The sequence below is a fragment of the Melanostigma gelatinosum genome (genome assembly GCF_949748355.1).
Source record: "Melanostigma gelatinosum genome assembly, chromosome: 12".
In the NCBI taxonomy this organism is placed as follows: Eukaryota; Metazoa; Chordata; class Actinopteri; order Perciformes; family Zoarcidae; genus Melanostigma; species Melanostigma gelatinosum.
The window spans coordinates 14581877-14607612 of NC_136645.1; the positions used below are offsets into that span (position 1 = coordinate 14581877).

Genomic DNA, 25736 nt, shown 5'->3' on the forward strand with positions numbered 1-25736 from the left:
CTAGCGGCGGCAATAAACTTCAGGCCAGTCCCATGATGAATGTGGCTGCCCAGGAGTGTAAAAGGAGACACTTGAAATCCGAGAGCCCGTCTTAACGAGTGAAAGAATAATGACAGAGCCTTTTAATCACCTCAACTTATTGAAGTCCACGTGTTTAAGGGCTCCAGCTGCAGTCACCACCAACAACAAGGATCCTGCTTTTATACTGCATGGGCTTATGACCCACTGGGATGCTATACAATATTATTTTATTAAATGCACAAGTGGGCCAACTTCTAATGTGCTGCACTAAAAAGGATCCCATGTAGGAGCAGATCATGGAAGAGATCAAAATAACACAAAAACAAATTCAATATTAATACAGTATAGAAAAGTATGAGTCAAGTTGACACAAGAAGCCCAGAAAGTACCGTTATCGGAGGAGCACTAAGTAAACCACATGTTGAAGTTAGATTGCTGAGATAATTAAAAACATAAATGCTCAGAGGTTTCCATGTGATGGATGGCTGCTGTCCAAAATGAAAAAAGGAAGAGTCTCTTTCAGGGAGTACAACTCCTCGATATGCTGGGATGTTACCACATAGCGCCATCTAGTGTACAAATAACTTCAATTGTTATTTCTGAAGTTACACACACACACACACACACACACACATTCTACATTTGCGCTTGTATTGAAGTTACAGTGCTGTGTCCTTAAGGACCGATGGTGATGATCTTTTTTTTCTTTCCACGCTACATCCTTGTTGGTGCTGCAGTAAAATGTAAACGTTCACAGCTCACAAAAAACAAAGAACAAGTGGGGTTTTTAAATCGAGGAGAAAGATTGATCGATGATGTGATGAACTCCTGTAATAAACCTGAAACTTAAAGCCCAAAGCACAGACCAAACTACGTTCACAAATCATGAAGATATTTTAATTCTAGTAAAAAAAAAGAGAGAAAGATTCATACAAAAGTCACCTTTTAACAAAAATAATAAAATTACAAAAGCTGTTTAAGACATGTCACGGCTGAAATACACAGTTATGACTCTTTTATAAATAACATAAAATACCTGCTACAGTAATGAAAGGAAAGCCTCGGGAACATCAATGACATATTTCAAAGTGACATCTCAGCATGTTCTCAGACAGTGACACTTTAAACATTTTGCTACTTGGAGTAAAATGGTATGTGATTGAATGATTGTGATAGGAGGGAAAGTATTAATTTATCTTGGGTGATACACAATATTATCTGTTTTAAAATGTTTTCATACGAGTTAAGAGCTTAACAGTCAAACTAAATGCTTCAGGAACAGGCTTACAGCAGTCACAATCAGTTACAGGAAATCACAGTCTTTCACACATCATTTATCGTGAAACAATTCATTCAACATTTAATTTATAGATCATAGAACATGTGTGTGTGTGTGTTTTTAACAGAAGATATAGCACTAATCCAATGCGAGGGGGAAATTTAGAGAGCGACATGCAATGAAGCAACACCACGGGGCAACATGGGAAAATGCACCAGCCACACTGCCCAGAGAGCGATCCAGACACACATGAAGTACATGAGTACGAGGTGCTCAGATGAGAGGTATTAAATGGAGCACAGTATTAATTCTCTTAACACCATTAAAACCTCAAAGCATGTCCAAAGACGTGTGAATAATGATACAAAATACCAACATAGGAAAATGTGATAGGATCTAGTTCTGTTGACTGTCTAAGATCACATAATTGGTGACAGAGGAGGTCCGTTTTGTTTCCACGACAGAGCGAGACTGTAAAGATGAGATCTTCCTGAGAATGTCCGTTTGTTCCAGATCAGCTCTAGACTGGTGCCTGCAGTGACGCTCCACTACGTCAATAGTTTGGCCCTTTGCTGTAAGGATCCCGCCTCATAATGCTACTGTAGCACATGGATGGATCACACACCCCAGGCTGACCAGGGATGCCAGGATTACCACTTTTACCCTCTGCTCCGTTTTGACCAGAGGATCCAGGCCTACCTTTAGGACCTGGCTTACTGTACCCTTGGGGACCCATAGGACCTGTAGAGATAAAAGGCATGATCAGTCCAAAGGAACGGTCCACAGCATGATTAGCTTCATGGCTTTGTGAATGATTTGTGAAACTGAATAACTAGCCACATGATTTACCTGGTGGCCCCTGGTCTCCAATGGTGGTCCGGCCAAGGCTCCCCTTCTCACCCATGAAACCTGGTTCTCCTGCAAACACAAGTGTACCTGATTGAGCATCCTGCAAAACAGCTTTAATAACATACCGTAGACTTTGACGTTGGTTTTACCTTTCAGCCCATTAATACCAGGGTGCCCTGGCCGACCAGGGCGGCCCGGCTGTCCCCTGGATCCACCAAGTCCAGGAGGACCCCTGAGTCCCTGGAGCCCAGTTGGACCTGGAGGACCAGGAGATCCAGGCCGGCTTCGACACATGGTACAGCTACTCTGCTGGTTGCTCAGCAACAATAAATGCAGCTCAGCTAGGATAATTGACAGTACAATTATTTCAGATGTGTGGTGAAATAACAAAGAAACTCATCATCAGTCTGTAAAGATACTCACACTGAAGCATATCTCTGCAGATCTGTCGAATGTGACTGTCCGCCATTTGACTGGCCTGGAATAAAAATGGTGGATCTTATAGATCTGTCCTTTCTGTTAGTCAATATCAGATCTATCATAATAAAAAACGGTAACGTTAGCACAATGTGTAGCACATACAGTTCTTCCTTCAGGTCCAGGTGGGCCAGGTAGACCGCTGTCCCCCTGCAGCCCTCTGGGGCCAGATGGGCCTGACTGACCCGACTGTCCGGGCCTACCCATTTGTCCCTCTTGACCTCTCTGCCCCGCATCCCCTGCTGTTCCTTTCTGGCAAAAAATACCAGCCCAGGGTTAACCATAGACACAACAATTCAGGTTGGATAGAGGTAGAGTTATCAAAGCATTCAGTTTGGCATACCTCTCCGTTTAGTCCCATTGGACCAGTGGAGCCCTGTCAATGAAAGTCAGGATAAGTCATTAAAAATAGGAAGCACATACCATCAACAGGGTTGCACAACCCTCAGCGTTTGTTTTATTGTAATAACAGAAGATCTGCGTCTAGACTGGCATTAAAATACTCAGAGACAGACAATCTTGTGGAATTTTAGAGTACGCCTAAGTCTTATGTGAGGGTTTAATATGAATGAAAATGTGAAGCCAGACTCATGACCAATGAGTGGGTGTAAAGCGGTTGTAGCACCATCTATAGGCTGAATAGCATCAGATGTTGCAGTATCACTCTGATATGTGCTTATTATCGAGATTGAGACCATGCCTTCAAGAATTTGACATCGTCATAGTTAAAGGATCAGACTTACAGAGTCATGCAAAAAAATATATATGATGTATAACAATAACTACCAAACATGGTTTGGATGAGAAGTTGTGCAAAAAAAATGAATATATAAAATCCCTGTACACATAAGTGGGTGTGGCCTATATCGATCAGATTTGTATTGCAGATATGTTGCTAAACTTCAGAGTTCAGGAGTTATGAATGAAGATTTAAAGGGCTTAACAAATGGCCACATGGTGGCGCTATCCTCATTTAAAACTATACAACAGTTTTTAGCGTTCCTGCTATCTGACAGAGAAACAGACATGGACCATTCATGAGGGGAGTAATTCATATAGTTGCACAACAGTCAAATATCTTACAAAATATTTTGATTTGATGATCCGATTTTTTTATTTTATTGTGCATTGTTTGCACTACTTGTGTCCATTTATTGAAAGTCTTCATCAAACAGCAAAGCTGATCAAAGAAACTCACGTGTTCCCCTTGCCGACCATGCTCTCCTTTTTCACCTTTCATTCCCTGTTGAGAAAATGACAAGATCAACGTCACAAAAGCATCTGAAATCCTTTGTTTCAAGCTCCGGTCATTGCTGTACGTGCAGCATATAGTACTACCATAGAGAGTACTTCAACATCATGTGATAGTGTGTTTTAACATGATCGTAGTTTGATCTGCTTGTGTGACTAGATAAGCGTTGATGACAGTGTAGGTTTGTCTCCAATCTTACCGTCTCTCCTCTTTCAGCGGGATTTCCTCTTTGTCCCTGACAAAAAAATAAATAAGACATGGATTATAACTTAATACGTTACATTTAGTGGGAGGGAAACAAACACAAGTTTACAGAAAAATCCCAGTGAAGACTTCTCATATCTGGCTTATAAATGTCCAAAAATAAGGTGGTGATGACATTGCTGAGAAAGACTACGTCAGTTCTTGCCTAAGCAAACTGATTGTGCTTTACGTTTTTTTTTTACTTTTTTCCAGGTATGGAAGTTAATTCATTCTTACAACTGGAATTTCAGGCGAACTAATGCACATTGATTTTATGTTCGACCAAGCTGGGTTAACATTTACCACTAAACAACTACAACTGATGTACTTTCAACCTGAAAAGAAAGGGGGAGAGACGGCAGCGTCACAACACTGGCAGAACAAAATGTAAGATACCTTGCTGCCCGTCAGGCCTGGCATGCCTGGGTGCCCCGGCTGACCTGCTCTCCCCGGTTCTCCTGCACTCCCCTTCAAAAGTATTCAGTTTAACACCAATCATTACACAGAGCAGTCTTTATTTACATACTGTCGGACATAAAAATTCCAAAAATGCTTTTTGACATTGTGGATAAAAACATGTTCAGACATGAAGCCACCTGGTTCATATTAGAATCTTTAAATTGAAACATACCGCAGGCCCTGGTGTTCCTTGTATACCCGGACTTCCACTTTCAGCTTTGTTCCCCTTGATTAAGAAATAAAACACGTCTTATGTTACAGAAAACAATGCAAAAGCATCCAAACCGCATGATATCACTATCTGCTTGACTGCAGCTGGTATTTTTACTCCCTTATTGTAATTCATTTTCATTGACTCGTGCAGAAGTTTTAGCATACTTTCACAAGGTTTTGGTGCAGCTAGACGTTTAATTATGTCCAATCGTTGTTTTCCAGTTGAACAAGCCTTGGTAATTGCAGTCTGAAGCTCAGCCATAAAATCAAAAGTATTGCCTGCCTCTTCATAAACTAGCTTTTCACTTGTGTGCCATTTACCAACACACATTGGCTTGTTAAAGGCAGATCAGCTCATGCAATGTGATTGGGAGACAGAGCGCCCAGACCAAACAAGCCAGGCTGCTTACATATCCACTAAAATTCCACTGACGAAAGCAGAAGGACGAGGTCATCCCTTAATTTAGCACCGCCGGTGTGGCCAAGAGATCGTTACTTGTGCTAAAGTGTATTTTAGAAAAACAGGGACCAAACGAAACATGCAATGCTGCTGACCTATGCGGCTGTGTATGTCTTTCAATCAACTCGTTGGTTAGAAAGCGTCAACGATTTAACCTTATACAAACTGATGACACTGTGCACACTGCGTGACAGAGAGCTTGGGAATGTTACGTCATATCAAGCCACTCTGAACCCATGTACTTGTTGGCAGCTGTTGCACCTTTTGTGCTTGGACTCGACTTGAATCACAACATGGCTCGGCCTGCAGCTTGTCGGCTGCTGATGCCAGCTTGTGTGGATTGATCTGCAGTATTGACTTTTCTGGGTCACAGGTTGAGCCAGTGCACTCGCAGCCCCACATTCAATTTAGTGCACGGTCTATCCATTTTAAATACTTTATTAAATCTTTTTTGATGACTGTCACTAAGACGAAAATCTGTTGTTATTTCTGCACTCTTCATCGTAGCTTTGCCTCACTGACATTATAGCTGTCTGAAGAAGCTCAAAAGGCATTACCTTGGGTCCAATAGATCCTTTTAAACCAGATGCACCAGGTAAACCCATTTCACCCTGCAGGAGGGGAAAGAAATGTTTTTTTGGAAACTCTTTAGATTCAATATTAACACAAACAATGAGTCTATAAGAACTGTTAACTTACAGATGGTCCAGTTGATCCTGTGAAGCCTCTGGATCCAGGCAAACCAGCTTCCCCCTTAAATCATGTCAGTCAAACGTGATCACAAAGAACGATACAAAAATACATTGATCAGTTTATTTTGCACATACATTAGGAACAAGAGCTCACCTTTTGTCCATTCAGGCCTGCAATTCCTGGCAATCCAGGCATACCCTGGGAGCAAGGAAACACATTATACTGTATTACAGATCAATATATTCAAGAATACCAAAAAAGAAAAAGAAAACATTTCTAATGGGTCTGTTGTCTGACACATTCGACTAAAACGGCATGTGTTCAAATGCAGTGTTTCTGAACTGATAATAGAAGCAGCATGAAGGACTACATGTTCCAGTTCATGTCCTTTCAAAGTGAAATAATTACTTCATTGTGTCAGCAACAGAAGTATCCAACTGCTCAATAAAAGGAACTGATTGAACTGACATGTTGCAGCAAGAAATGTTACAATCCACAGTTACGGCTGGCTGGTTGTACTAGAGAAACATGGTTTTGGGCTTTTTGAATGAATATTTAATTTAATTTCCTTCTTCAAACAGACTCGGTCTGTGCAGCAGACAAGTGTATAATCTTTAGATGAATCCTATGTGCTACACGTGACTTGTTTTCCTTGCTGATGAATGCAATATTGTGCAAAAGAAAGTAGTTGCTATTCAAATTGCATGTAGGGAAAAAGAGGGAAAGTAGTTTCAAATGTACAAATAAATGGTTTTAATACATTGAAAGTGAATGTGGTTCAACACATGCAGCAAAACTACCCTGGAAAGCCTCTTTAGTTTTTTGTTTTGCCGTTACTTTCCTGTGAGATAAATGCTTGCAGATGCTCAGTGTTTGCCTCAAACTGAAGTTTAAGTAGCATATGTTCTTAATGCTGGATTAGACTGGCAGGCAGAGAGACAGAAGACATAGTTAGAGCCACCCAGACACTCACACTCTACCTATAGGAGAAGAAATCCCCGTCTTCGGGGCCGATAATGAAGCGCTAACTGCATCGTGTTTTAACTTGAGGAAGTATGGTATTAATCCTGGCTCCTTGGATACATCGCTAACTCTATTGTTCTGGTGGGGGGAAAATGGCTTACAGCCTTGTGGAGCAACTGACTCATCCTTTGTAGACCCATCACAAAGTTTTGGACAGCACTTATAATCATGATCAGTGGGGTGGCTGCCAAATTGAAACATTTTCTTCCTACAACAGATTTGCGAGAGCGCCACAGAATTCCCTCGCTGAGTTACTTTTACTGCCTTAGATTATAGCAGGAGCCTGCAGGTTGCATAACAGGGTTATCCTGGGATGAACTTCAGGGGAAATACCCTTAATCTACTGGCCGTTAACACACTCACAACAGTAAAACATGTGCATGCAAGTCTGAGTAATCCATAAAACCAGTAGAGTATTTGCCTATTGTTATCCTCTGTCATTATAATGTCATGTCAGCTACAACTTGTAAAGCGTAATAAATGAAGCTCCCCCTTTTCTTTCCGTCCAATCTGAACTCAAAAAGAGATATATTTCATATTTCATTCATGCATATTTTGCATAACATCCTCAACTGCTAAGAGTGCAAGTAAAGATGCGACAGCTCAAACAACCTACAAAATCCCAAACATGCACAATGAGTGATGTCTGTGTTTACAACTCACAGGATGGCCTTCCCTTCCATCAACACCAGGAATGCCACTGTCCCCGGCTTCTCCCTTTATACGTTGGAGAAACAAAAGCATCATCAATCATTTAATCATTGCCGTGTCATGATAGACTTCTATCTAAATGATGTGTACAAAAGTTGTCAAATGTGGTTTGGGAAAAGACGAGGGAGACACCGGCACCGTATGACTGCATTCCCATGGTTGCCAAACATAAACAAACCCTTTGGAGCAGCAATTCCTTTAAAAAATCGGCACGCTTAGCCAACCTCATGCCTCTATTATTCTCCTAATCCCTGAATGAGCTTTGTAAGATACTATTTTGCACTGTCGAAACAAACACACCTTTTGACCAGGTCTTCCGGGAAATCCAACATTTCCATCTCTCCCATTTAGGCCCTGAAACCAGAGAACAGGGTTTTTTTTTACAAAGGGTTATAATGGCACATAAGCTCTGATTTGATTATGAAATGTTTTATACATACTGGGTCTCCTGGATAACCTGGTGGCCCAGGAAGTCCCAAACTTCCATTTTCTCCCTGGAAACATCATGCCATCCAGTTAAGATTGATATATTTCTTGTGTAATTTTCAGCAGCCATTAGAATAGTCCGCATCCTTACCACTTGACCGGCTTTCCCCGGTAACCCTGCAATTCCTGTGGATCCTATTGAGCCCTGAGAACAGACAATATATGTTAGAGCACTTCATAGACCCATTGAGACGTTTACATGGTCACAAATGTGCAGTGAGTAATTGTCTTGTTTTTTTGTGGGCTTGACAATGAATTCAACAACTAGTTGGACTGAAACTTAAAGTAGTGAAGTTTTTCACTGCGCCATTCAGGCATAAAAATTGCACAAAGAGCTACGACAAAGGGATTTGTGGCACAGACTGGAAGAGCTGCAGCCGGGGCAGTAAAGGCACAATCATGGAAGCCATCTGGTAGTGTTTGCGCGTTATTTGTCTTTATGCTGCTGGAAGCGTTACTGTTTGTTGGGGGATTGTGTTGCAAATGCTCGGCAGTACCCCTTTGTGTGACGACATGGAGCATAAACATGGACAGCTGCTAGCAGTGTTAGCAATGACTTTGCATCTCAGGTGTGCAGGGAAGTTGTGATAAGGAGCTTTCGCTCACTCCCCCAGCTGAGCTACGGGTTTCCTACTCCTCTGATTTCTGTCAAGATGAATGTAGTTACAGTGTTAATGAACTACAGGTTTTGTTATCACAGGCTGGATGGCCACATAATTCGCAATAAAATGTCCCTTCATAGGTGATTAATGACTGTGGTCATGAACAAGTGTCGCAGACTGTGAATACACAAGCATATCCAATTTTTTTGGCAAAGTATCGAATACTTCTTCCTCTTTTGTCCTTGAAGTACCGGTATGTACTTCTGACTGAATTTAGCAGACATCTCGTGTTTCCGTTCAGATCCTATGCCAGGAAAATGAAACTACACCCTTGGGTGGTCTTACAATATGGGAACAATTTGGAAAGGTAGATGTAAATGCGTTTACATCCATAGAAAATCGTAAAATCGTATACTCTACAAAATTAGGATTCCCTCTAACTTCAAGAGAAGCTTGAGAGGCTGGTTGAATACCTCTCGGTCTGCAGAGATTGTTGTGCGGTGCATGGAGCACATTTAGTTTCCCCAGAGTGCAACCATCTCTTGACCCAGACATTTAATTACCTAGACCAAAACTTTTGGATGTTTCCACTTTGCCTCTAGGAAAATCGATTTTAAGATGAATGACAAATGGCTGGAGTTTGAATTGTGGAGGAGCCAAAGGTATCTGAGCTCTTCAGTGTTTCTTATGAAGAGGGATGCTGTATGTATTTGTAGCCACGGTAGCACTATGGCTCTATGATGACAATGTTGGTTGGTCAGTCCCAGTAAATTAATTTCTAATTATTGTGTCATTCATAGCCCGTTTGGTGAGACCGAGCTGGGTAAACATGTTAGCATTGCCATTGTGAGCATGTTAGCGTGTTGATGTTAGTATTTAGAGAGAAAATATGTAAATATCATCTACAGTACTGTCGTCTTTAAATCAAGATTGAAGACGTTTCTGTTTGCTGCTGCCTTTAATTGAACCATATTCAAGGATATTCATCAATTTCCTGCATTTTACTACTGTACTTTATTTCTTACACTGCTTTTTAGTGTTTTAATGACTGTTTTTAATGTTTGAATGAATGTTCTTCATTGTTTTTAAATGCCTTATGTTTTGATGCTTTTAATGGTGTTATGTGAAGCACTTTGAATTACCTTGTTGTTGAAATGTGCGATACAAATAAACTTGCCTTGCCGGCTGTATATTTTCCAGTTTGTATAACCGATTCAAAACAGAGCTTTTACAAACTCTTCAACATGTTTAGCAGCTGTCCTTCTTTGACATGTAAGAAGTGATGGAACTTCCCTAGCAGCCCCTCTAGATGCTCATCTCATCATTCAGGATGCCGAGGACCATTACACTAATTAGATGTCTAATTATGGGGTTTTAAAAGAGCACTTTCACAGACCAGTAAAAGCCATGATCCTTTCATCTTGTAAGCATTACTCAAAATAAGATAAAAAAGACAGTAAATCCAGACGTTCTTCGGCAGTGCAGTCCCCAGTTGTGCTCTCGCTCTCTCTCTTTTTTGTGTGGCCAAAAATCGAAGTATTGCACTTATTAATCAAAGTGCGTTGAAGAAGACAAATTAATTTGATACATCCTGGACCTGTGAGTGAATCTCTAATATTGTGACAGATGGTAGAGGAGGTTTCGCTCCAGGTGCAAACAGCTGAGACCATTTTTTAAATGACGTTAACGGCTTGAATTGTTTTCCATTTCAGCCACCTGGCAGTGACCCCCTGTGGTCACACTGATTACAAGGTAGGACGATATGACAGAGCTGATGCAGTCGAGAGAGGATGCATTACCTCATTGATCCTCAAAATAATGCGAAACGCAAAATGTTCACTGCGATCAGACGAATAACAAAGTTCTGGATAAAGCTGTAGGACTGTCGAGCTTCTTCTACAGTCTGCTGTGACTGTGGTCGAGGAGTACCCGTTGAGCACAAACTGCTGGATAATTTGCTTGCTTTTATCTGACAGACCCTTTGTATGGATTATTACATCAATTTCTCACTTAATGTTTGGACTGCTTGTGACAGCGAACACATTTCACCTCGCAGGTGCTTTCCCCCCCGTGGCTCATATGCTTTTGTCTTCTACACATTGGCATAGATCATGACAGCTGAACATGCAGCATCAACTGCACATAATGTTTTCCAGGCTGAACAGCGGGAGAGGCAGTTATCCAGCCAAGGCATAGTCTGCCTCTCGTGTATTGATTTCTTAACATCTTGATACATCTTTGAATGGGTTTTGAGGCTCAGAGATTGTCTCCTTAGACTTGAATGTGAAAGGTGTTTAGCTGTCAGGTTTTATCTGATAAAGGAAGATTCATTCACATTTAGTTGTTTTTCATATTTGTATTTGTATTTGTGTAAAGGGTGGTGGGCACTGAAGCCAGGTTGGTCACAGGTTTTACTTCTAACTATTCCTCTCTGCGGTCATATGATCTGTTTTTTTAGTCTTGGGTTTTCTCTCTTCATATCTTCCTTGCATCTCTGCTCTCGGGTCTTACAGTAATTGGGAGGCTAAGGAGCAAGAAGGAGATGCAACTGAGGGGGGGGGGAAACAAGGCAACACGAGATACAAGATACTGGCTCTCTAAAGCTCTCTTGTGTTGTGTGTTGTTTGAGCTTTCGAAGGAAAGGCCAGAACAAAAGTCAGGAAATATGAACACATTTAAAAAGTCTCTGATGCCCGTCATGCTGACTCTGCAACATGCTCTTGTCAGACAGTTTAGACGTTGTATTTTTTTTACTCTCCCAGGGGATCTGGCTTAATATTCATAACACCTGGTTTCTAGAGTGATTGATTCGATGGTGTTCAAACGGTTCAGGTTAATGTCTCTAGCAGGGATTTCCTGTCAATCCTACATTTGATCTCAGTAAAAGACGATTTACCTTGACAATTCAGTGTGTTTTTTTAACGTTTTTTAAAATAATTTTTACTCACTGCTTATGCTTGAATTAGATTTTTTTTTAAATAATGTTCACCAATATCTGGATAGAGTATTATCAAGTATTGAATAATTAACATCACCACCTTCTCTGCTGGTTTTCCAGGCGATCCTGGTAATCCAGGCGCACCTCTCCCACCCTGAAAGAACAGACTTGTGTTACAAAACTGTTCTTTGGTGGTCACAAATCAGTGCAACAGCATGGTAATGAAACCATGTTGGTCCCCATTTGTGCTTTTTAACCTTCCTACCAAAACACCAGGCCTCCCTTGCTCGCCTTTATATCCAACTGACCCACGTGGACCCTGACGGGGGAAAAAAAGGAAACAGCGTTAAATTATAGATGCTGATTCGAATGTTAAGGTAAATCAACTGAATTTTTCTTTACCTCTACTCCTGGTGGACCTGGCAGCCCTGGACTTCCTCTAATGCCAGGGATACCCTTATAATAAAAAAAGATGAGAGGTACACACATTTGGTTAAACATTTGAACCCCCTCAACTGTGTGGATGATCTCTAAGTGAGTCCAGGCTGCAGGGTGAGTTTTTGATCATGTGGTTTACTTTTGGATGTTTTTCATCAGCCAAATCACGACTGTGCTGCCACCAGTGGTATAATCAGAGACGTTTTTCTATTTATCCATTGGAAAAATGAGTAAATAAGTGTATTTACCACTGAAGCGGTTCTGACCACATCAAAATAACAAGCAGCAACTGTCATGACTTAATGGGTACATTAACTCAAATGGTTCTGGTCTTTTCTCAGATGCGGTTGTGGATGCTGCTGTGACAGTGTTGTTGGCAATTAAGATCTGTATATTTGTATATTGAACTATGTAGTACTCACAGGCTTACCATCAGCACCAGCAGGTCCAGGCTGACCAGGTTTGCCGGTGTTTCCTTGCTCTCCCTAAAGAAAGTGAAATGAGCTGATTTAATGATGTGTTACTAAACAAGTTCTTTGTACGTCTTCATCCATCATGCAACCTCAAAGCAGCATAAATGAATCCATAGAGAGTAGGGAGTGTTGATTTAGTGCATCCTGCTGAGTTTGTTTATCCAGTGTAAGATGCTCTTGGACACTGTGGGGTTAAAAGGAACATCTGCAGCCTTCAATGGTCCCAGCATTTTGGATCTATTAGTAAATGTAGTAGCAGAATAGCTGTGATGTTATGAACCCAAACGTGCCTGAACCCATGTTGGTTTTATTAACAAAGAGTCTTGTTGCTACAGCAATAGCTCTCGCAGGTCTTATGACCAGGTGTATGACCTGGGCTGCTGTTATTTGGTTGATACCCCATGATCAATAAAAAGGGGAAATGTAGGTTTTTAATCCTTATTTTGGTAATTTTCCACTCTAACCAGTGTTTATCTTAAACAGTGGTCTGGTTTGCTTCAAGCCAACAGTACATTACAACAGCATCTTACAAGGCTAACCATACTGTAGCTTCCTCACAACAGCAAGCCGCAATTTGCCCAACAGGACACACAGGACTGTTTCTGGCACGAGGGAAATCTGTGTTTACAGGCTGTAATGACTGTAGCTGGATTTGACCTGTTGGTAAAATGCAACCTTGTGTGCTTATTGCTTATCCGACATCCGACATTCAGCACACAATCCCTCAAGGCTAATCTGCGAGTGCTCTGTAGAAAACAGAAGGGAGTTTACACATCAACCAAAATCGCTCATTATTCTTCTCTCATTTAATGTCAACGGAATACCGCTGTTTAAAGTAAATATTTAACCAACTGTCTGAACACTGAGGATGTGGTTGAGCTCTGTGTTGAACAAGGAACAGACTCTATTCTCTGATATCCCACAGCGTTTTTGCATTTATTTCTGCAGGCTAATTTGGCTGGTGTTCGGTGTGGCGGTACGCGCTGAATACAAAACAAATAAAATAACACAAGACAAAGAATGAACGATAATAGAGAGAGGCAAGGTTTTTTTTTTAAACTGACCTTTATTCCTGAAAGTCCAGGGGCTCCAGGAGGACAAACACAAGGTTCTGGAGTTGGTTCGGTGTAATCAGGACTGTTGGAGCACTGTAACAAACAAAGACATTGAGCGTAGACACAGAAGTATACATATTAGAGTATTTCCTTAGTCTTCTACGATTGTTAACTTATACATTTTTTGAATTTTGACTGTTGGTTGGACATCTAGAAAATGAGCAATCGATCAATTCATGGTCTAATGTTTGTAAATGTCACAAATCCAATACGAAAACCTGAAAACTGAATACATTGCATTTTAAGAAAAAGAAAAAATGTCATCACAAAGCTACTGTGTTCTAAATCGAATCTGTATTTTACTTTGAATAAGCAGGTCTTCCTGCTACACTTTAAACTGGATATCTTTCTGGCTTGAAATCAAATGATGTGATATTTTGCCAGAAAGGCATCTGATCCTTCGCGGTGGTATACTTGGCAAGCATTTGTAACTTTACGCTGCTCTTTTGATATTATCATCCGCACATTAAAAACAGTAATTTGGCACCGGCTTTGTGGTTATAGCAGTTTGAAAGCCAACATAACAATGGGCCACTGCAATGCAAACACTGTTACAGCCAGCAGACAATACAAAAATGTATGAAGCTGAGCCATGGGTCCTCCTCCAAGAAAGTGTTGGATGTATAAACAGAACATAAACAGAGTTTACACTTTCACCAGACAATACTACAGTATACTGAGCTGACGGAATATAAATCAAGACCTTTTTATATACCATTCAGAATGAGTCGTGGAGTTAACTGATGGTGAAATAGTGTGTTTCAAAGCAGAAACAGATGTAGCTGAACAAGGTGAGAAGTGGGTGAGAAGAAGTTATCTTTGTTGCTTTTGGACTGAAATAAAAGTTCAGCGCCAAGCAGACTCTTGTACTTACAACTCCGGGTATTTCACACGCAGTCTCTCGGTTACTCTGCTCGGGGTCACAGTAAATGCGAAGTTTCTGGATTTCAAACTGAACAAGATTTAAAAAGAGAAGAAACTCCTGTTAAAAACACAGCCTCCACTGTTGGAGCCTCCAAACAAGCTAACAAAACATACACGGGGATCATTTTACAACGTTTAGTTCGGTTTTATCAGTGCTGTGCCACTAATGAATTGCAATTGCTATTGTACAACTGTTAAATTGCCCTCACTGGGCATTACGCAGCTACATGTTGCCAGACCTCCCTCAGCATTGGAAGGGTTCTGCATAGCCATTACACTATTCTTCCATTATTTGGTATTTTGTTGATGGTAAAATGGCTCCAGAATGTCCCATAGACTGTTTCCCTCCAGTTACCATGTGAGCAGAGCGATGATCCCGACATATGATTTATATTATGTTCAGCTTCATGTAAACAGTACTATGAGCTGGCAGTATGTATCAATGTCAAACAAAACCGTTTGCGTTTTGTTGATGATAATGACTTTTCGTAGCCTATTTAGGTTTAAATGCTGCAGGTCTGCTGAGACCCTCAGCTCATTTAAATCAAGATTTAAGACTTTTCTGTTTGCTGCTGCCTTTACAGCATTGAACCACATTCAATTAATATATTAATCAATGTCCTGCATTTCTGCATTTTTCTACTGTATTTTATTTCTTACACTGTTCTTAATTGCTGTTAAATCTCCTTTTCTTTTGCCTTATGTTTTGATGCTTTTAATGGTTTTAAAAGGACTGCACAATATATCGCCATTTCCTCCGGGACCGAGTTCGTGCAAGGCGTACACTATAAAACGCAGATCGGCAGAGATCTTTTCCAGATGTGGTTTGTGTGCGAGTAATTGCAGAATTGCGGCAGTGTGTGGTTGATTGCGTGCAGCGCAATGTCTCAGGGAGACATCAATTACTGTTTCAATGTATGTTTTAAATCTCCTTTACTTTTTACTACTGAATTTTATTTCTTACACTGTTTCTTTAATTGTTTTTAAATCTCCTTTTCTTTTGCCTTATGTTTTGATGCTTTTAATGGTTTCATGTGAAGCACTTTGAATTACCTTGTTGTTGAAATGTGCTATACAAATAAACTTGCCTTGCCTTTAAACACAATAAGAATGCCTGGTGTGGTCTGTTGGGTCACGCTAATTTAAAGTTGTTTAAAATTGCATTGTGGTACTTTTAGAGGTCCTATTACAAAATCTGTTTCCAATTACAAGTGTGTTTATCCAGACATGACACTCACAAAAGTGCATTGACTCTGTCAAATGGCTTAAAACTACATGATCCCTGTAACAATGGATCAGTACACACAATTACATTCACTGCCAAGCTGTGGCTTAATATCCAATATCCAATATCCAACTATAATGAAGTAAAAGTCATGAATGATTTATGGTCTTCCCTTCTTTCTTTTCTGCACAGATTTTCTCCACAGACTCTCTTCTATTATTCATCATCATGGTAAAAATTATTTTGTGTGATTAAATTCTATTTATATGGCATATTTTGCTTCTATTATAATCTACAGCGAGTTGTACTAAGGATTTTAGTGTAGATAGATAGATAGAGACTTTATTTCAGACTCGGGGTCCATACAGGCAGATACATAAAAAAACAGACACAAACAATAAAAGTACATCGGCCTAGCAATGCCTTACAAAGAGACAGCTGTACCAATGTCGCCACAGCTGGGACTGGTAGCGTGTGGTGCTAAACCTTATGTTGGTTAAAACAAGTATGATCCCATTTACAGAGTCATTCAGTCGACAGATGAATTTGTACATGAGATTTCTTAAAACTGTTTGGAAAGTGTTGACTTGTGCAGCCACAAACATTTCACGAGCACTACTCCATCTCGGTCTCTTTAAAAGTATTCTCATGGCGTCATTGTACGCTACTTGAAGTCTCTGTAGACTCTTTTTTTGTAGTTTGACCACAAGTGTGCAGTGTAGAGTATAATATGCTCTGAACAGAGACATCTTCACTCCATCTGTACACAGACCAAACTTGCGTGAGAGACTGTTTGCTTGTGCATACATCATACGACATTGCCTGGAAATGTTGTTATCATCAGACATGTGTTCTGTTAAAAAATGACCAAGATATTTTACTTCACTACAGACACCAAGATTATTGTCAAACAATTTGAAGTCAGGGAAGTTTAGACATTTGTCCTCTTTAGTTCTACAGATCAGGATAGCACTCTTACTGGCGTTGTATTTGATGTCATGTTCCACACCGTACACAGTACATATAGTGAGGAGCTGCTGAAGACCAGCGCTAGATGGACTAAAGATCACCAGATCATCTGCATACATGATGTGATTAACCAGAGTATTTCCAATCATGCACCCAGTAGTACAGGCTTTCAGTTGCTTGGACAGTTCACCAATATACAGATTAAACAGAACTTGTCTGACACCATTGCAAACCCCAAATGGGGCTGACACACTTTTACCCCATTTCACTTGCATACTCTGGTGCGCATACCAGTAAGCCAGAATTCTCACTATGTATGGGGACACCTCTTTGGCTCAGTTTAAAAAATAATTTACTATGATTAACACGATCAAAAGCTTTGGAGGCATCAATAAAACACATAAGAAGTGATGAGTTTTGACCTCTGTATTTGTTTACAATGTCCTTTAAGGCATATATACACAAGTCAGTGCCATGTTTGGCTTTGAAGCCGAACTGGTTATCTGTGGAGGTGATGAAGTCCTGTATTCTGTCCAGCAGAATTCTTTCCAGGACTTTTGACAGTACGCTGGCCAAAGCAATGGGCCTGTAATTCTCTAGGCTACATACTTTACCAGCTTTGTTTTTGATGACTGGCACTAAGAGAACAGACAGCATTGAGTCTGGTAACAAGCCGTGAATCATGAAGCCAGTAAAACAAATAGCGAGGAGAGGAGCTAACCTCGGACGAGCATATTTAAGGTGTTCAGCAGTCATATGGTCTAAGCCACTTGCTTTGCCTTCAGACAGTTTATTGATAGCTTGGTGCACCTCATATGATGTAATTACCATTGACTCATTACTCTCAGAACTGTAATACATTAATACTATACTAAACTAAACTATAATACAACGTCTGCATTATTTACATGATTTTAAGTGTCTAATTTCATTCAACATCATTGTGGCCACAAATGCATCAATGACAAACATGCCTTTCTGCTCACATATTTCTGTTTTCCATATCGTTATCGTTACATTAACATGATGCACTATATAGCCTTCTGTAGAGCAAATTACAACACAGGATAATTATGATTGATTGCAAATGCTTTGGCACGAAATGTAGCAATTGAGACAAATAAAACAAAGATTAATAAGACCTAGTGGACAAAAAGGCACATTTTTGCCAATGATTTATTATCCACAGAGTTGAGCATGTCTCTCAGGAGACAGCAATAAAGTGTGTGATGCTGTTTAAAACATATATCAGTGCTGAGTTTGCTCAACAACTCATTAAACAAACGGTTCCCTCTTTCTAGACTCAAGTTGGCGTACTTCTGAATTATTTTTCTGGGAATCAAACGTGTATTTTGTGAAAATTGGGTTCTTGATGTCAATAAACTTACTGGCACTGTTGTTTCCTTTCGGACATATTTTCCAATTTGGGTTTTTCCATTGATGAAAATACCAACAGGGGGCTCCAAGGGTCGGGTTTCAATCTCCAGGTCATCAACATAAAGAGTAACATCCTCCTCGGTGACCAGCAGCCGCAGCTGGTGCCATTTCTCATCAAACAGCTTCTGTTGTCATAGAAAACCAACAGGAAAAACATGGTTAATATTGTGGTACGTGCTTGGATGTATGCTGATGAAGACATTAAAAAAAAACAATCTGCCCCCTGCAGGAAGTGTTTACATTGCTGTAATTCTTGTTCATAGCAGAAAGCAAAGGAACTCAGTTACCTATTGGGGCATTTTGATGTGTTAAGACCTGGACAATACTACTTAGTCATGGTTAAGAAGAATTCATTCAAATTATTGTGGCATTTTAAACCTTTCTCGAGCTCAGACTCATTTGGTAATATTATGAATGCACATTGTGATTGTGAAGATTAATATCTCGGAAACACAACACACAGTTTCCAAATCAAGACTGTTTGTTTTTGAAGTTTCTGAACAAATTGCAATTGAGATAATCGTCTGTCTATCAATTGAAAAGAGTTCAATTATATGTGCTACTTCTTCAAAGGCAAGTTTTTAATCTGTTTATCATAGAGATGTCCATTAGCCTTTGTAAAGGTTGAATAGGCTACCACAGCTCTAAAGGCTCATACCAGCTGTCTGGACATGTGAATAGGAGGATTAGGATTGATTGGTTACATAACAGGGATTATGTGTGGTGAAAAGAAAGTGCCTAAACCTTTGGGGTGCATCGATTAAAACAGTTTGTTGATGCAATGAAGAGAATACCCTTTGCATTCCATTGATTACCTGTATGAGTGTGCTTTCTCTTGGACAAGTTACAAGCATTTATATTCTGAATTTATAGCATAAATGAATCAATCAGACCCTTAGAGAGGTACTCCAGCTATTTAACTTTGCAACTACGGTACATAAAGATGGGAGACTCACAAGAGACAGGTTCAATTAAGACTGGTCGAAATCGACGCCAAAATATCCTAGTTTTTAATCTCTAGTAAAAAAGGATGGCCAGCACATTTGCCATAATGCAACTCAGTGTGGCTCTTTGTGTGACCATCTATGTTTGGTGAACACCCACATCGTAGTTTTCTCAGGCTTGAAAAAGCTCCTACACAGCCGAAGAAGACTAAATACAACTGTGTAGCTTAACACTCTCTTTGAAATGTTGACTGATCGTAATGCGTAAACTCAGTGCAGGGCCCTTCTAAGATTGTTTCAAAGAAATAAAACACGTTGTCAACGTACCCTTGCTGTTTTCTGTGAAAACGTAACCGTTTGAGTTCCACTAGACGCCTCACTGGTTGTGGTGAACTTGACGGTGCTCTCCACTCCATTTAGAGTGACCGCCATCTGAGGTTTCCCATCACGCGTCTGTATTCTCCACACGTCCCACTCCTCTGTTGTCACCGATCCTTTATACCTCAGTGTGGCCACAAAAACATATGACGGAGGCAGGCCATCAGGAAAAAGGGTCCTGGATGACCAAATATACAAGTCAGTCAACTTGTGAACACACTGGTGAAGATGAAGAAAGAATAAAAGCAAGGCGATTACCGGGTAGCTTCAGTCAAGTCGACGTGAGATGTCACGTCATAGGCCTTAGTGCCGTAATATGCCCCTTGTATCTTCTTTGCTTTTTTAGCCAAATTTAAATGTAACAGAACATCAAAACCCTTCTCATCGCGGGAATCTATGGGAATTCTTGCTGGACAAACAGTCTCTGCAACAGACAAACACAGTTAATTGGAAAGATAAAGAAACATAGGTACAAGTGGAGAACAATGGAGGGACGGACAAATGGATTACGTGAAGAGATACCACTCTGAGATCGTTATGAAAGCAATATTTGACCTCATAGTATTTTAGCGGAACAACACTTTCAGCTCCAGACACTGATCAACAGTTGCTTACCTTCACAGAGTTTCTGTCGTATGACCTGTATGATCCTGGAAATGCCTTTGTAGTCCTCAACAGAGAAGACATAAGTTGAAAATGGCTTGTTTGCAATGTCTTGCAACTGGGACACTTCTGTCTCTGGCCCAACACCGATTGCAAACAGAATTATTCCTTTTCTCCGCGCTGCCTCGGCCGCTTTCAAAACATCATCTTGAGACTTCCCGTCTGTGAGGACAACAGCAATTCTGGAAATGCCCGACGGGCCGCGCTCGGACAGGCCAAACAGTTTGTCTGTCGCAAACTGAATGGCTGTCCCTGTGTTTGTGTTTCCCCCCATGTACTCAATGGACTCCATCGCTTTGATGAGGTCTTTGGTAGAGAAATGCTTCCCCAGAGGTATTTCTAAAACGGGTTCACTGCTGTATTGGACGACTCCAGCCTGGGTAAACTTCTGTCCAATGTTGAAGCTTGTTGTTATGTTGACAAGCCAACGCTTTACTATTTCAAAATTGACATCTTCGACACTCCACGAGCCGTCTAGAATAAAGACCAAATCACATGGTGCGGTCCGACAACCTGAAGCAGACAGGAAATAAACAGTCAGCAGTTTAAAATAATGTTTGATTAAAAAACATTAAAATCTAGTTAGGTGGAATACTTGAAGTAAAATGCATTTACAGTACATGAAATCACCTTTGCCAGTTTTTAATGTGTGAACAACAAGCATAACAAAGTGTGAGACAATGAAGACAGAAGCATTCTTACTTCTTATGTCTTCATCTTGAGCTGCACTAAACAAATGGAGAAGCATGAAGCACAGGCATCTTAAGACACAATGCATGGATGTTGCTTTGTAACCCATTATGCAGCTGTACCAAGTTCCAATTGTGCACCTACAGGGAAAAGGGAAAAGGAAAAACATGCTTTGTATTGCAGAGAAAAAGAAAAGGGACAATGCAAGCATTTGAGACGGTTAATTCCTCAGACGTTTTTTTCCATGATTGAGATGTTTTGCTGCCATTTATTCTCGCCCATCCCCTCTCCATAGACTTCAATCACAAAACTATCGCACTCATTGTATTAATTATGAATTCATTCAAACAATAAATTATTCAAGCATTGTATATACATGCAAAAAAGCTGCATTTGTGCATTGAGGTAAAGTTCACCCTCAATGTTAAATGAAAGTGATCTGATTAAGCTTTGTATGAATGTGTATGACTCAAGCATGACAGCAGGAAGTCCATGCATACATTCACACTGTAATCATTTGTTTCATTTTCAAACATTTTGCATATTAATTTGATCGTTGCTAGTTATTTTTGGTTATGATTTTGATTTTTCATCAACTGAGCTGTGCGTTTTGTAGAAGCCTGGCTGTCTCCTGGATAGGCATTAGTACAGAGGAGTGTGCACATATAAGCTGACTTGGTGCAAACAATACCGTGTGCATATTGCACTTATAGGTCAAGGCACAAGTGAAGCACAGATAAGCACGATAATTTAAATCTTATTACCAAAAGGTAGGGTAAAAAAACTGAAAGTAGAAGAAACGCCAGCTAAATGTCAAAGTAATGGACAACAACGCTAAACATTTAATCTAAGACAGAAAAAAATAATGTAAATACTTATGGTTTAATCAGACAAGATCTTAAAACTGCATTGTTACATTTTTCGGCCACTTGGGGCAGTGCAACAACATTGACATATCATCACCTTATGAAGTTGATATGGCGAATGTCCATTCATATGAAGCCATTCATATGAAGTCAGTACTATTCCCTTAGGCCCTAATAGGCCCTAGGAATATTGGACTAACACACCCCCTAAGGCTTAGGGGGTGTGTTAGTCCAATATTGTTAGCTCTGTTTTTGGTCTCTAGTGCCAGCCAAAGATATCTTGCTCTTTAGCTGCTAAGTGCTCCACTATGTTCAGCAACTAGAGGCTAACTTCTGCTGTTTGGTGCTGAGCAGGTAGAGCACAGTTTGTCAGACTTAATGCTGAAATCAGCTGCAAGCAGTTGTCACTAGGGCCATCAAGTGCAAATTCAGCACTCAGCCCATGTTTGCTTTTTCGTAAGTGATATTCACTTACCTCCGACTGCTGCCACAGACTCTGCTGTACTACCCACAAATCCCTAATTCACTTACTTGAACCACAAAGTTATACTCTTGAGCTCTGCATCCAACCTCCATGCGGCACGCTTCATCTTTCCAGTCCTGCTGCACAGCCACAGTACACCTAAGCATTTTCCTTTCAAGCCTCATCCGCCACATCCTCACATGGCACTGCCAGCTTTACTAAATAAACAACTTACTGAACTTCTGACCACAAGTGCCCTTAAACCAGTGCTCACTGTTTCCTGTGGGATTATCGGCTGTTTCCTCAAATCTGCTGCCATTTGCCAGTCTCTGCCCACCCTTGGCCAGAATACTGTACAACACGACTGCCCAGAAAAGCTTCACTCCTACACTTTACCTCCCGAATGGATAACACCAATTGTAATACCTTCCTTCAGCAGATGAAGACATTTCAACAAGTTACCATCACATGCTGCTAAAATTGTAGTACAATTTGGGAACATATTAGTGAAACAATTCGTACATTATTATGATTAATCTCTTTCCGTTTGCTTCAATACCTTTCAACTCCCTCCAGCTCTTCTTCTATATTCATAATTTATCCACTCCCTTGTGCCGATGTTTTGCCATACAACCATTCTGTAGCTGAATGATTCACTCAAGCAGCAATGATTTTGCTGCGTGTGCCCAAGCCCTTAAGGCTCCTCACTCTATCATGCTGTGTGGCTGAGTGCTGACTGTTGACATGCTTGTCCTGCGCTCCAGGAACTCAAAAAAAAATGGTGTCAAAACATAGCAGCTGTTGTCCCAATATAACCTTGATGTTATGTGACTGTCAGATAAATGATAGTGTTCTCAGGCCCCTCATGAAAATATCTACATATGGCATCTGATCTATTTATCGAGCGTGTGAGGTTTTCCTGCTCTGATGTTGCATACCTGCTGTATTTTGCAAGTGTATTTCAGTTACAGCTGAACAATGATATCACTAGATGTGCGTCAAACAACATGTAATATTATTGTGCAGTATAATAATGTTCACGCTCATGGAATTAGAGATGAACTCAGATATGAGGAACCAGGTGAAACAATAAAAGTTGGTGTTTACATTGTGCATGTGAGCAGAGGGTAGACAGGGTTTATCATGTGTTGTTTCTGTGTTAAATTATCTTCTACATTTTTCAACATGTGAAAGAAAGAAACTGTTGATATCCTAAAAGGAGGGAGTTGCAAATGAAGACCAGATATGCTGCGTACAGTAGAAGAAGCAGGACTGGTGGAAGGAACTTGATAGGAAGGAACTGACCATTGTCCTTATATAGCTATATCTGATTGTGAGGGTCAACAAAACAGTGGCTAGGACATTACCCCTTGGCCTCCCAAAAGCTTTTATTCCTGCGCAGTCAAAGAGGGGTCACACTCTTTAACATGACTGAATTTTTCCACCATATAAACTCAGCGTTGAAGACGTTGAAGGAGGCGTTTAACTGCCATAGTTCTCTGCAAGCCGTTTTCTTCAGAATTCTTCCCCGCTAGAGAGCTGGAGGAGGTTGTTGGAAAAACCCCTCATTGCCAGGGTCCAGTCAGGATGACTTTCCCCTCCACTGACTTTCCCCAAACGAAGTATTTCTACACCTCTGCTCGAGCCACATGGAATTGATTTACACCATCGGACAGTGAAATTCCGACTGTGGGCTTTGACTAAACACATGTAGTTACGATGAAGGGAAGCAACCTTCTGTCCAGGAATAAAGACGCAACATTACGCATGCTATGCTATAATGCTTAATGCATGCATAATGTAGTAGAATAAACAGGTGCACTTGTGTTGCAGGTTAGTACCAGACTCCACTGATCTCTGACGTTATTGGGGCAGCACAGACACTTTGTAGCTCAAGGTTTTGGTGTTTGAATGGCAGAACTGTAACTCTGTGAATATAACCACCACATGGCATTGATTCTAGGTTGAGCCAGTTGTTTTGTTGCAATAAGTTTTCAATCTCAATAAGATTCATGTGAGACTTATTCACAGTTTAGTTCCAGCTGGAAATGTCGTTCAGGAAGCTGCTGAACAAATGACTTCTCCCAACACACGAACATTTCACTTGTTTTCACATTTCCCTTTCAAGGTGGCGACACTGAGTCATCACACATATGTTAAAAGTTGTACTTCCCTTCAAAATTTACATTTTGACATGAAGCAGGAAACCATAACAATGCGTTTGAATTATGAAGCTCCGAGAGAAAAAATAGATCCTTTCTATTTGTTTTGTGCCTTATAACACAAGCATGCAGTTGTAACACAACTGCATGCTTTAACTCCCCTTGACTTGCTGAAGTTATACTTATCTGCTGCAAATTTCATTCCAGAAACAACAACTGCGGGTCATGCTGAACAGTTGCCAAGATCAGGGGGATTTATTCCTGCCAACTTCTTCAAGCAACAAGGAAAAGCCAACTTCTTCAAGCAACAAGGAAAAGCCAACTTCTTCAAGCAACAAGGAAAAGCCAACTTCTTCAAGCAACAAGGAAAAGCCAAGCCCTATCAATTGTTCTCCGTAGAAATCTGTTCGACTAATCCAAAGCTTAAATAATGTCTTGTAAAACCTCTGCTCATATTGTTTCTTATCGCTGCCCACTCTCAAAAGCTTTTGTTATTTGTGTATATGCTGTTCTCACATCTGTAAAAAAAAAAATGTGGTGCACTGTGCAGGAGGCTTGCACAGATTCAAAAAAATCGTTTTTACGAGAAGTGCAATGGCCAGGAAAGAAATCTTGAGCGTATTCCATTCATTCTTTGTGTGACAGTAGCACACACAAGGGACTGATAACTGGACTTAATGTTTTCAATGTGCAACTGCAGTAGCACAGAGTCAAGGACACTAAAGTACAAGTTGACACTGTGCAAAAACGGTTACTTATCTGAACACGGCACGCTGAAAAATATATTAAATACACTAAAATCAGCCCAACAAATTCACCTCCTTAAATTCTAATACTCTGAATGTAAATGTCTATTGATAAAATAAATATGACATTTACATCGTCATGCATAAAAACACACCCAAAACCTCTAACAGCAAATGAGACATTTTTTTAAATTCTGAAATACAATAAGTTTCCAAACAAAAAGACAGAAAGTAAGCAAAAGGTTACCGGTAAGCGTCCAAGCCCTTGCGTGAGTTCCTGTTAATCCTCTCATTGACAGCCAGTGCTCAACACTGTTCACAGCCCTGGGCTTACAGAAACTGAACTTAGGGAGAAGTGCACATGTTTCTCTGCTGAATGAAAGCCTGCCCTTTCCAGCAGCGCTGTCTCCTCTCTTTCTGTCCTTCTTCCTCTCCACCCCCCCCCCCCCCTCCCTCCCTCACTCCGGACTTTTACTGGCCTGCAGCCACCCTCAATTACCATGGGTGGAAAGAGAAGCAGATAAGGAGAGCATGCAG

General features: G+C 40.5%; 1 protein-coding gene across 5 annotated transcripts; it reads right to left on the bottom strand.

Annotated features, from left to right (window-relative positions):
- Positions 1 to 896: 896 nt before the first annotated feature.
- On the bottom strand, positions 897 to 25574 carry col21a1 (collagen, type XXI, alpha 1). Of its 5 annotated transcripts, XM_079279588.1 has the most exons (29): positions 25447 to 25574; positions 20975 to 21102; positions 20225 to 20785; positions 19868 to 20033; positions 19559 to 19787; positions 18239 to 18412; positions 14607 to 14684; positions 13682 to 13765; positions 12567 to 12629; positions 12109 to 12162; positions 11972 to 12025; positions 11807 to 11860; positions 8258 to 8311; positions 8121 to 8174; positions 7981 to 8034; positions 7633 to 7686; positions 6100 to 6144; positions 5953 to 6006; positions 5811 to 5864; positions 4753 to 4806; positions 4518 to 4589; positions 4078 to 4113; positions 3825 to 3869; positions 2970 to 3002; positions 2732 to 2878; positions 2573 to 2627; positions 2299 to 2490; positions 2150 to 2218; positions 897 to 2041 (listed from the first exon to the last, which is right to left on the bottom strand). In XM_079279588.1, the coding sequence occupies exons 2-29, from the start codon at positions 21069 to 21071 to the stop codon at positions 1854 to 1856; spliced, it is 2874 nt and encodes a 957-aa protein (XP_079135714.1). In that variant the 5' UTR covers positions 21072 to 21102; positions 25447 to 25574; the 3' UTR covers positions 897 to 1853. The 5 variants fall into 5 exon arrangements, with proteins under 5 accessions (XP_079135714.1, XP_079135718.1, XP_079135717.1 ...); XM_079279591.1 differs by lacking the exons at positions 897 to 2041; positions 2150 to 2218 and having other exon boundaries at positions 2321 to 2490; positions 2732 to 2874; XM_079279589.1 differs by lacking the exons at positions 897 to 2041; positions 2150 to 2218 and having other exon boundaries at positions 2321 to 2490; positions 2573 to 2656.
- Between the last annotated feature and the right edge of the window lie 162 nt (positions 25575 to 25736).

Bases quoted from the DNA above. Each gene is read 5' to 3' on its own strand.
- col21a1 (XM_079279588.1), bottom strand. From the start codon at position 21,071: ATGGGTTACAAAGCAACATCCATGCATTGTGTCTTAAGATGCCTGTGC. The intron at 12,026-12,108 runs GTAAAGAAAAAT...TTCCCCCGTCAG, and splicing joins CAGGTCCACCAGGAGTAGAG to GGTCCACGTGGGTCAGTTGG. The intron at 5,865-5,952 runs GTAAGTTAACAG...CCCCTCCTGCAG, and splicing joins CAGGATCAACTGGACCATCT to GGTGAAATGGGTTTACCTGG.